The sequence below is a fragment of the Pterocles gutturalis genome, unplaced genomic scaffold, assembly GCF_000699245.1.
Source record: "Pterocles gutturalis isolate BGI_N339 unplaced genomic scaffold, ASM69924v1 scaffold10031, whole genome shotgun sequence".
Classification (NCBI taxonomy): Eukaryota; Metazoa; Chordata; class Aves; order Pterocliformes; family Pteroclidae; genus Pterocles; species Pterocles gutturalis.
This window is the reverse complement of record NW_010097817.1, coordinates 57,919-70,091: the sequence shown is the minus strand read 5'-3', so window position 1 is coordinate 70,091 and position 12,173 is coordinate 57,919. Positions and strand designations below refer to the sequence as shown.

At 40.5% G+C, this 12,173-nt stretch overlaps 1 protein-coding gene across 3 annotated transcripts in view; it reads right to left on the bottom strand.

The window, feature by feature from the left end:
- Positions 1 to 57: 57 nt before the first annotated feature.
- The window catches only part of PICALM (phosphatidylinositol binding clathrin assembly protein), a 70,028-nt gene continuing 57,912 nt past the window's right edge, over positions 58 to 12,173 (bottom strand). For 2 of the 3 annotated variants that reach the window (XM_010086600.1, XM_010086593.1), the window contains 3 exons: positions 9,920 to 9,979; positions 7,070 to 7,174; positions 58 to 1,034 (listed from right to left, as the gene is read on the bottom strand). In XM_010086600.1, the coding sequence (XP_010084902.1) occupies positions 1,020 to 1,034; positions 7,070 to 7,174; positions 9,920 to 9,979 (180 nt within the window). In that variant the 3' untranslated portion in view covers positions 58 to 1,019. Of the gene's footprint in view, positions 1,035 to 1,940; positions 2,044 to 7,069; positions 7,175 to 9,919; positions 9,980 to 12,032; positions 12,057 to 12,173 lie in introns of all 3 variants that reach the window. The other variant, XM_010086606.1, reaches the window with a different exon arrangement.

Genomic DNA, 12,173 nt, shown 5'->3' with positions numbered 1-12,173 from the left:
AAAGGCTGCCCCCCCCAACCCCCCCCCCCTCATTTTTTTTTTTTTTTTTTTTTACAGAAAAGAAGGAAAGTCTTAAAGTGAAAGCAATTCCTCACATTCATTTTGGAAAGGCCTTGTCAAATGTAAAAAATAGTGACATGCCAAGCACAAAGCAATAAAGTTCCTTCCCAATGCACTAATGCTGAATTAAAAATGTAGTGCTTCTTCTAGTCAGTTAACTGTTCCCTTGCAAAATCCTAGGCACAGAATTGACTATAAGGATTAATGCATTTTACAGCTCTTCCCTAATTCCCATATATACTGAGAATTCATTAGATTCAGACCTTTAAAATATTTAGTGCTCTGTATGTCAGCTGAAAAGCATTCTGAATCAGATTCATTCTTTGTGGATAAAAATCAGACATACTGTATACATCCATACTCATTTTCATAAGGAGTTTTTTTGATACAATATTAATGTTAAATTGATAATCATAAATAAATACAAACAATAATACATAAGGAATGTCTACTGCAAACTAAATATATAATTTTTTAAAAAAAGTTAATTTCCATTACTGCTGTGCCTACATTTGTGAGGACTGAAGAAAAGGTAACTGCAGAATTAAGAGTTAGGATTTGACCCTCCCCTGCCCAAAGTCGTGTTTCAAGTTACGGTAAAGGACACATCTCCGCTCCAGACATCATTTCCAAACACCAATCTCAATTTCCAGAATAAAGGCTTCTCTTTGTGTGTTCTCGATTATGGATAGTATTAGAAGCTGAAAGTACTGACGTGTTAGTCACCAGGACAAAAAATAGACCTTAGTCTTAATTCATGGCAATTCTTGGCTTTTATCGTATATTGATGTTTTCTTATGGAGTTGTCCCAGGTTCCTTCATTGCTCTTCATCATTTCACTGCATCATTTAATGGAAGAGGAGAGTTTGAGAGACTGAAGTTCATTTTCTCCTGGAAGTGTGGGTTCACTGGTGAGCACATCTTTTTGGAAACGTTCCTTTCTCTTCCATCTAACACAGTTACATAAACTGAATCTGGAAAGATTAAAAACCCTCATGTTAACATCCAACAGAAGTAGGACTTCACTATAAACCTGTGTTTTCTTCAAAAATTTCCATTCTTCAAATGCATAAGCTATCCCAAGTTCTGAAGTTTCAAACAGAAATAAAAAAATTACAAAATCAGGGCCAGAAAACAACAAAAAGCCATCAGGATGTTTTCCCAACTACACCAGCCATAGGAACATCTCTTTGCATTAAGCTGGTTTGTCCGACAATAAAAACACCCTATTTATCCATGCGATATTGTCACCAGTGACAGCGTAACACAGATCAACATCATTATGAAGAGAGAACTCAAGGTCACTTTTCACGCTGAACCAGAGGAACTACACAACGAAAGCAGAATGCTGGGTGCAGTAAGACCTACTCTTTCTTTACACTATGTGTTCTTGATTTTTTTCATATTTTCATTCATCTTAATTTCCACCTGCCCTTAACTGATAAACTCCAGTGCACATCTGTACCAAAATTTAATCCTTGCACACATGAAACCGAGTACCCTCCTTCTGCAGAAAGTGAATGAACCCTGAATGATCTGGGGAAGTGCATGAGCAGACTGCCAGCAGCAGTCAGGTGTTTGCTGCTACCCACAAGCCCTACACATTTTCCTGATGAAATGGTAAATGCCAGGGAGTACCTTCTCCCCAGCAGCCACAAAGCACCCTGTGTGCTGGCTCTTGCCGTTCAGAGGGGAATTTAAACTGCTGCAGTCAAGTATAATGAGTTTCCAAGTCACTTCCACAGTGCTTCCAACTCAACATGACTTGTTTTTATTTTCTTCAGAAACAAGTTCTAGTCATGTTAATAAAACTGGAATTGGAACTTTAATTTTGTTCTGTATCACAAAAACCAGCATCTCCCCAGAATAATGGACAATACCTAAGTTGTTCTACAAGAAATCCTGGAGAGAGAGCTCTGCAAAGGGATCCTTTCCTGAGGCTCTGTGAGGACTCTGACTGGAAGGGCTGGATGCTGCAGACAGCTAGTAGGAAAGACGACAGAGAAAGGGAAAGAAAAGAAAAAAAGGTCTCAGAATGACAGAATATGAAAGCTGAACGTGTAATGAAAGGACAAGGGGAGGTTAAGAGGCAAAACTTGGCAGAAATCAACCATTAAACAAGGTGTTTGGTCATATGGAAAACAGAAAGCCTCTTCAGTGGTTGGTGTAATGCAGAAACAAGCTGGACATAACCCTGCAAGAAAGGAAACTTCAATTGGCATTCGCCAAATAAGCAGATAACCTCGCACTTTCGCAGTGGCTTTCTCCAAAAGATACAAAACATTGAGCCTGACACTCCTACGAAACAGGTTAGCGCTCTCCCCACTTTATCAGCAAAACTCTGTACTGGCACGGAGAGGTGAGGCTGGGGGTCCGGCCAGAGCATGGCAGCTTTCCAGATGCCTTCTCCAGAAGAGATAGCGCTCGGCATCTTTTCCTCTTAAAATAGGATGCGTATAAAAAGAGGCTGGAGAGCAGATAAATGGCTGAGTCTCACTGTGGGGTCTAGAAGGAGAACATGGGATATATTCTGGGGGTAGGGAAGAAAAATGAGTTTGTCAACTGTTGCTGTTTTAGGTGAGAACTGAAGACTGAGACCAATAGTCTGAAGAGTAACAAAAAAAAAATCACATCCTATAGCCACATATTTAAAGCACCACACTACATATTCAGTGAGATAAAGCACATAAATAACAAGCAGGTAATACTGGCCTTCCAGCTGCTGCGGCTGGAACTGCAGGAGTACCTGCTATTTGTTGACTTTTTCTTTTTTTTTTTAAGCTGTTTTCTTCTTTGTTAGTGCTTTCCCAGTTATAAATGGTACTTTATTAAATCCTACTTGTCTTCCTACCTCGTAGAAGTTGCATGTTTCTGCAGTTACAAACAAGTCAGCTTTCTCCATTTCAGGTTCCATCATTTTAACAGTTTACTCATAATGGAGTCACTAATTGGCAGTGTATACTTGCAAAAAACATCAGATGAAGATGTATTTCCTTTGGAAATACCAAATGCCTGCCAACCCTACACATGACAGGGAACATGCTTATGGGGACTGCTTGCAGAGGTGCCCAGACTGTAAATATTGCCATTGCAAATGTAAATTTTTCACATTAATGTCTATCTCAGGAACCACATGAGGAGAAGACGATCTTTCAGGATCGGTACTCCCTCTCTGGGTTGGAATCTTTATCTCCCTCCCGAAACCCCACTCCCAGGGGGGCACCTGGATCCAGTCCCCATAAACAGACTATGGAAGAGTCATGAGACACAATGGGAAGCGCTTGAGAAGCATTTTCAGGATGTCAGAAGTTCCCCTTTTAAACTTGGTTCTTCCCTTTGGAAAGCCGTAGCTCAACACACCCCACCACTCTCCAGGATTTGAGCCAGACTAAAGTCCAACAGAGCCATACCTTCAGCAAGGCATGCCTGCTGTGACTTGATTTCGTGAGACATTCTTCCTCTTCCTGGCCAAATGGCTTAAGTCACATATTAAAAGTCCTGTTAAATTGAGTTGGCAAATCTCCAACTGATAGAGTCCAAAATAATGTCCCAGTTTGAAAGCAGTGTGGAAGACTGGTAGGTCTACATCTCTGTCATTTGTGTAACATCAACACGTAACCAGAAACAGAGGTGACATTTCAGGAAGCCAGTTCGGGTTTAAATACTGGGAAGAGACTTGACAATGCTGCTTCCCTGGATGCCACAGCCAAATTCAAACAAGACACAGTACCTTACAGTAAATACATATTTTAATGAGATTCCTCTAGTTATTAAAAAGGAGGCCTAAAAAATTGTGGGAAGTATAGTTAGCCAGTTTCCTATGTTGCATCTATGCTTATAAATATATCTGAAAACCAGAACCCACCTGAGCAGTTTCTAAGGAGAAGCATTTAAAACAACAGCACTGGCCACCAGTTTCTCCAGCACTAACACGTCTAGAAACATGGACTTAGCCTCCTCACTGTCCAGTGCTTGTGTGATCTGAAATGCAACGTACTGTGCTGGGTCAGACCCAAAGCTTAGTCTCACCTCCAACAGCAGTCATCACTTCTCGCTGCTTCCAACAAAGACAAACTCCCCGGAGTCCCAGTAACACAGAAGAACCCATCCATCAGCTGTGTGCTGATTCCCATCATTAGCTAGGTGCTGTTTTCTCATTAAACACATCTGTCAAGCTGTTTTAACACACTTTTTAGGATTAACATGCCAAAAGGAGCACCTGTGAAGTCTGTTTTCTGGCATCAGTCTGTCCTGAATTTCATACCCTGTTCTTCCAGTTTCAAAAAAATCCCAACCAAACATCAACAACAAACAAATCCCAGCTTACTCATTTGCACATTTACCTACTCTTCATCGTCACCAGGCGATCACTCCTACTTTTTCTGCACAGTTCAGTGACGTTAACAACTGCGGTGTTATCATTCACGCACATGCTGCTGGCAGTAGGCCAAGTAATTTCTTTATTCTATTTTAAATCTTAAAATTTTCACTACCCAGCTGCTTCCCCTCCTAAGGCTACATCCTTTTGGGGGTAATCAGACCAGAACATGTAACGCTCACAGGCATCCCATTGATTTGTCCGTATTGTACCATTTGATATCAGCCAACACGATCATGGTTTTGGTGGCAGTGAACATTCAAGCACTCCTGTTGTACGTTACAACACTCAGGTGTTACAACGGGTAGTTATATTCCAGTTAACCATACACCATTCAGATCTGCCTTGTCTGAAATACTCTGTGTTTGCAGTACTCAGAACACTCGAAAGAGAGGCAAAACAGGTATGTCTAGAGGTAGGAAAAATGTATTTATTAGGACAAATCCTTAAGAGTACTAAGTTAGAGACACCAGTTTAAATTATAAAGAAGCCAGACAACATTGGGATACCCATTTCACCCGTCTGTGTACAAAGTAGGAGGAGTTCCCAACATGCTACAACTTGGCAATGTAATTTTTTGGCAACTTCATATCTGTCATTATGCTTTCAAGTACCTTCAAGTTTCTTTACTGTAAATAGCAACCAAAATCTATCAGCAGACTAGAGGTGATATAATCTGGTGATTTAAATGTAAATATGAAGAACAATTTGCTTTTTTGGCAGTGATTACATCATGGACAAAACTTGTCCTAGAATAATGGTATCCACATGGGATGGAGGCAGTTTGAACTGGGTGCCTTTTAGACAACCATTCTTTAAGGTTTACTTACCCAAAGATCACATTGCATTTTATTTCTTTATTTTCCTATTTGTATTCCTGACACAACCAAAGCATGAACTAAACCTAAACAGACAAATATGCTCTCAGAAGAGCCTCAAGACTAAGCATACAGTAAATTTAGTGTGATAACATTGCAATCCCCCCCGTGGCTATATGTTAGTAAATGCCATCTCTGCCGTACATTGGGAAGCAGCTCTCGCACGCAGCCTTTGTTCCATTTAAGTTACTTTACTGGTGTCAGACTTTTGAAAACTAAACACCTGCAAGCAATGCAGACTGTGCGGCTCAGGGAAAACCTTCCCGGTCACACAGCAAATGCTGATTCAGAGGCTGTGTTTTCTGTCAAATTAATTCTCTCTCACAGGAGACAAATAGCCGAGCACAATAACTCTAACTCTCCACACCTCACTTGTGACTAATTCCTCTCTCTCCTGTTATGACAGCCAGCTGGGATGCAGCCTAGACCAAGCCCTGCAATGTCCAATGAAGCAGAAAGGCTCACATAACTACTCAGACCTACTTATCTGTTTATCACTGAATTAGCCAGGTCAGCAGACTTATTTTTTTTTTTTTAAAGCAACATTTCAAAATTGATGTTTTGGGAATTTCAGAAAAATAATCCTTGAGGATCCTTTCACTTGTTTTCTATTTAAGGAGTGTCATAAACACATTTTTCCACCTTGAAATAGTATAAAAACCATGTGAAAGACATCGAATCACTTGTCTGAAGTGACGGTGAATGTGCAAAGCAGCTCTTGGAAGTCCAAGAGAAAGTAAATTGAAAACTGCATTTCTAGCTAAAGAAATCTAACAGTGTCCCTTTCAGATAAAGCCTTCTAAAAAAAATTTAAAAGTCTGTTTTAGTGAAGTTAAAAAGAGAGTTCAGACAGAAACTTCCCAGTGACAGAAGCCTGTAAAACAAACAACAGAAGGTACTTATTTAACTCCAATACTGATAAAGTCAGTTCCTTTCAATGTTCAGAGCAGCCCTTCAGCACACTCTTGTATTCCAGTCCGTTAGGTAACGGATCTATGCACAACGTATCACGAGAAGCAGGAAAGCAGGTGATGTAAGGAACGCTCCATTTAACTGACACCCTACTGAACCTGGAAAGGCCAGACAGATTTGTACAGCTGTTGAACACCCTCACTATGCTGTAAATATTGGCTTCTGTGAAAACATAGAGGAATACAAAGAACTTTGGAGAGAATACAATGGTTACAACGAGATGAACGTGCCATGTGCCTCCCACCAAGGGCAGTCAGTGCGAACAACCGGGTTGAAGTTTCACCAAATTTGACGCCACGTTCTTCTCAAACCCATCTATAGCATTCATAGACTTAAAAGGCCACATACACTCTTTGTCCCCTCCAAAATGCAATAATGTAAGCATGCAGCTTACGCTTTAAAAAAGTTTACAGCTACTGCTGGACTTGGTTTAATACTTTTAAGTGTAACAAGTCAAAAAAGATGTAATAGTGCAATCTCACAAAGCCACAGTTGGAGGTAAAGCAGCACGGAGCGCGACCTTTGGGGAAGAAGCCTGTGTTCAGCAAACAGCACAGACATTTACCGTTCTTATCCTTTCACTAAAGGATACCCCTCTTTGCTTCTGTAAAACAAACTTGATGCTGCCAACCCAGACACAAGAAGCTAGGAAATAATCCTTACATGAACCACTGGGCTTGTGCAATACATTTGTCCAACAGAAGAAAATATTCAAATACTTTTAAAGAAACTGATCAAGCTGTAATCTGTTGCCAGCACCAGTTATTTTGAATATACACACCTGTGCTCCCGGTACAGGGCCAAAAGGGTTTGGTGGTCTCATGACTGGCTGGCTGTATATTAAAGTTGGCTGTGTCATTACTGGTATTCCTCCCATCTGTGATGGCTAAAAAAAATCCAGACAACATCAAATCACATATAGCGTTAATACATAGCAAGAATTTAAGGAGAGGAAGGAAAGAATGAAGAGCCTTAGTCATATTTCATATATGCAATCACAAAAGATCTTTTTACAATATTCTGCAAATAAAGGTTACTAGAAAGGAACACGAGAGCCTTTTCAAGGAGTTCTGTCAGTAACAAGTGAGCCCATTTAATCTCTTGCTGCAAAGATCTGAAACGCTAAAATACTTGTGAGAGCACAAGCATTTGTGCTGGTCCTCTTGCTCCCAAAAGTGAGGTCTGGCAGCACTTCCCTGTCTTTGAAAGCCCAAGAACAGTTTTACAGATATCAATGCAAAGCTGACGGAGTTCAAGAAAAATTGAAAACTGAGAACTATACGTACAATTAACGTCAAGTCACTATGCAAAGTCTAAAGTGTTACTGGTGCTCTGGCTGAGCCAAATTAGGAGTTTAACATATATTAATGGTCTTAGAAGTCATGTTTTGTTTATTTTTACATACACACTCATCTCTGGCACTGCTTTTGGCACTCCCCTCAGGCTGGGGTTGATACCCAGCAGCAGTCCTCCTGAAGCAATCCCCATTCCAAGCAGCTTTTCCTTGACTAATCCTGGGACAACTCCTATCATGCCAGTCTGCTCTTTGGGCAATCACATGGTGAACACATCCAAGAAACTGACCCTGATGAAAACACCCTACAAAAAAGTTAAAAATAACTGCTGTCACACTGAATACACGGAAACCAGCAGCCAGGGAATGCCAAGGTACTAATGGAACTGCCTGTCCCAGTATGCCCTCACCAAGGGAAAAACCTGCTGCTAGATGGCCTCTTAGAACCATGGTACCTCCTACTGCAAACACAAGGGTTGTAAAATGGGTCAAGATTTCAGAGATTCCTAGAAGTAAATGTCCTGAGTAAAGTTTGGACAAGCCAGGACAGTTTTCAGGATGAGTTATAAAGCCTACCGGTCATTGTGCAATGGCCCATATCTCACACACCTGCTCAGATGTTGCATGCCCTTGAACAAGTTAACAGCAACTCAGGATATGAGCGCTACAGTTTCCATTTCACATTGGCATCTAAACCCCACGATGAAAGCTGCTTTACAAAACATGCAAGATTAAGAGTTACGGAATGGTCTGGGGTAGAAGGAACCTTAAAGGTCACTGAGTTCTAACCCCCCTGCCATGGGCAGGGACACCTCCCACTAGCCCAGGTTGCTCAAAGCCTCATCCAGCCTGGCCTTGAACCCCTCCAGGGATGGGGCATCCACAGCTTCTCTGGGCAACCTGTTCCCCTGTCAAACCACCCTCGCAGTGAAAAAATTCTTCCTAATACCTAATCTAAATCTGCTCTCTTTCAGCTTATAGCTGTTACCCCTTGTGCTCTCACTACACTCCCTGATAAAGAGTCCTTCCCCATCTCTCCTGTAGCCCCCTTTCAGCACTGGTAGACTGCTATTAGGTCTCCCCGGAGCCTTCTCTTCTCCAGGCTGAACACCCCGAACTCTCTCAGCCTGTCCTCATAGGGGAGGTGCTCCAGCCCTCTGACCATTTTCGTGTCCTCCTCTGGACTGGCTCCAACAGGTCCATGTCCTCCCTGTGCTGAGGACCCCAGAGCTGGATGCAGCACTGCAGGGGGGTCTCACAAGGGTGAAGCAGAGGGGGAGAATCACCTCCCTCGACCTGTTGGTCCCAGTGCTGGTGGTGCAGCCCAGGACACAGTTGGTTTCTGGGCTGCAAGCGCACAATGCCAGCTCATGTTCACCTCTTCTCATCTACCAGCATCCCCAAGTCCTTTCTCTTCAGGGCCGCTCTCAAGAAGGAATTGTTTTCTATACACTAAACAGGTTACCCTCCCCAGCTGCTGAATCAAAATGGAGTTCATGGATGGGTAATAGGGATCATGATACTCTCCCAAAAGACCCTCAAGAACACAATTGGCCACTTTTGCAGTTCACTTACTGAGCATATACAAGTTATAAATCATTAATCTGATTTGATTATGTGATGAAACATTTAGCTTATTTTTAGTATACTAATCTGTGAGCCACTAATAGAGTAACCGTTCTGAGGAAGTTCTCTCTTGTATTCATCCAGCAAAGCTGTGCTACATCAAAATCATACTAATAAAGAAGAGTTAAGGAATATCATTTCAGAAATATTTAAAAATTTGAGATAAAAACAGAAATTTGAACAACTTTTCAGAGCAATAAGAAGCAAGGTGAGGTTTATGTCAAAAGCCTTCCAGGACTGGTGTGTCACTAAGAGATTCAGTTCCCAACCAACACCACAGCACATGACAGTGTCACAAACTTGGCAGTTTTGTAGCATCGATCATTAGAGATACCTTTTGCTGAGGTTGGGAGCAATATTTAAGAAAGGTTTCACTTCATGGATAAAACATTCCTGGTGTGACCGTAGCTATGCTCACCTGATACACTTATTTCAACACCAATAAAGTCTACCAAGAATCGACACTTTCTTAATTTTTAAAAGTTTATGAAAAACTAAGTGAGGTAAGAAAGGGCAGACTTAATTTCAGAGTAAAACCATTGAACTAGGTCAGAAAACCAGGACTTAATGAGTGGGTGAAGAATAAACCAACAGGAGCTGAAATTCAGTCTTCAGTAAAATTAGTTCAGAAAAAAGCAGCTGTTACCAAATTATAAACAATCAAATGATACACAACATCTGACTTGTTTGAGTTACAGGAGTTCCACTCACCATCCCGTAGCCCATCATTCCCGTTGGCGTTGTGGCAGGATAGGCCATTACAGGTGGTGCCTGGTGTGAGAAACAGTGGTGAACTGAGAGGAGAAGAGATCAGCTGCCTACTGGTAAGACATTGCTTTCTAAGGGTCAACTGTAGCACTGAGCCTACTCCGAATATAGCTTGGATTTGCATTCTTATGTTAAGAGTGTATCCAAAACTATATCAGATGGAATACAATACCTAAGCTAAAGTTTCTAGGCAATCTTGGCAAATGTGTAATAATGTATTTGCTTTTAAGCTGTTAGGATTCTGGCTCACTAATCTAAACCACAAGCTACCGTTCTCTCCGTGTCCTGTTTAAAAAACATACTATGAGACACAGAGAAGTTTGAGAGAAAAATATTCAGGAAGCAGAAGCATTTTTTAAATCCCATTAAGTATATACTTATATTTCAATGTCAGAAATAATGGTGCACAAGGAATCTTAAGAGAGAATTTTAAAGACCAGAAGTCCAAATTACCATTGCTTCTGCTGACATTACAGGAATTCTTTTCTCTTTAGCCAGGATGTACACACTATAGGGATTCTCCTACCACGCTTCAATAGAAGTTCAACTCTACACATGAATATCCACGTTACGTCCCCTCTCACTCACCCACTTTGTACAGGGAATTTGAACAGGTTAAAAGTCCTCTCAGAACTTTGCAGATGTTTATATTACCCTTAACCTAAGCTAACTTTTATGAAGTTACAGTAAGATTGCTGTCATCAGACAAAACCTGGGGTGAAGCTACATTTCGTAAACAACTTGGCAACATACATGTGAAAAACAGCTGTTAACTCTTAAAAAGAAAAAAATACAGGCAGTTCTTCATATCCTAACCATTTTCTTTGTTCTACAGTTTCATTATCCACTTTCTAAATTAATATTAACTCTTACAAGAACAAAAATTGTTTTTTATTTCAGACTATAAATTGGTGCTTATAAATATTCACATAACTTGCTGTCTATCCACTCTACCTCCTGTTAGTCTCTACTTTAGAAAAAAAAGAGTCTAATTTTCATGCTATTGCTGTGGGGATGGCTATTCACAACAAGACACAGACCATATGTATTTCCTGGTACAGGGAGATTATTGATACAGAAAAGAGGGACGTTAAAAATATTAATAATACTGGATTAATTAAAGCAGATAAATTGTAACATTGAGAACAGGACATCAGCAAAGCTGCTTCTGAATTCAGTTCTAAGGTATCAGCTGCCTTTTCATTGAAATGCTGTTAATACTGGCTACCATCTATTGCCATCAGAACATATTTCCTTGATTGAGAATTATCTAGACTGTGTACTATCCACATATTTCACACAGCTGGCAAAGCTATCCTGGAAATTATTTTGGTTTTTGTTTTGTTTGTGTATCCACACCTACACACACACAAACATGTCGACTAAATTTATTCTGGAGTGCTTGAGTATGGACCTACCATCCTCTAGCTACAGAGTTACCCTGCTATAAAAACAGAATACAGGGAAAGACCAATATCACTGTTGAAATCAAGAAAAAAAATCCTTTGAAATGAAAGGCTGCATTCCTCAGACAGCAAGCACAGGTTATTGCTTGCCCTTTGTAAACTGTCAGCATGGATTTTCTTCTTTTTTTTTTTTTCATATACGCATTAATGACATATTGGTCTCTCCCCACAAAAAAAAAAAAAAAACACAAAACACCAAGATCTACCATAAATGTGGATAAAGTGCCAAGTGTAACAGAAGCCCGTGAGGTTTCATGCAGTTATTCAAACACAAACATTTTTATCTTCATTCAGAATTCACCAAGTGCATCAAAGGCAGCACACGCACACCCCAGCTCTCTGGCAGCAAATGGTACAGTTTAAAGCAAGGAAAAATAATCTTGGTATTTCCCATGCCATCATTCGTGTCAAGAGCCTGCAGACCACCTATGAAGTTCATGTATGCTCGGAAAAAGCTCAATTTTTGGCACACCAAAGATTTTAAAATGAGAAATGTGTAAATAGCAAGAAGGTTATGAGATTCTGCAACAGCAGTGGTTAATATCAGCATGCCAGTCGATTGCAAAAAGGCTGTGGGTTGTTTCACTTACGTATTGTGGAAAATGCATGCCATTCTGTATTTCCCAGGGAGAACAATTACATAATGCAATAACACTGGATTAGAAGCAAATACTTACACAACGGAATATACACAGATAGCATTTTAGTTCACAAATACATTAAATGTTCAC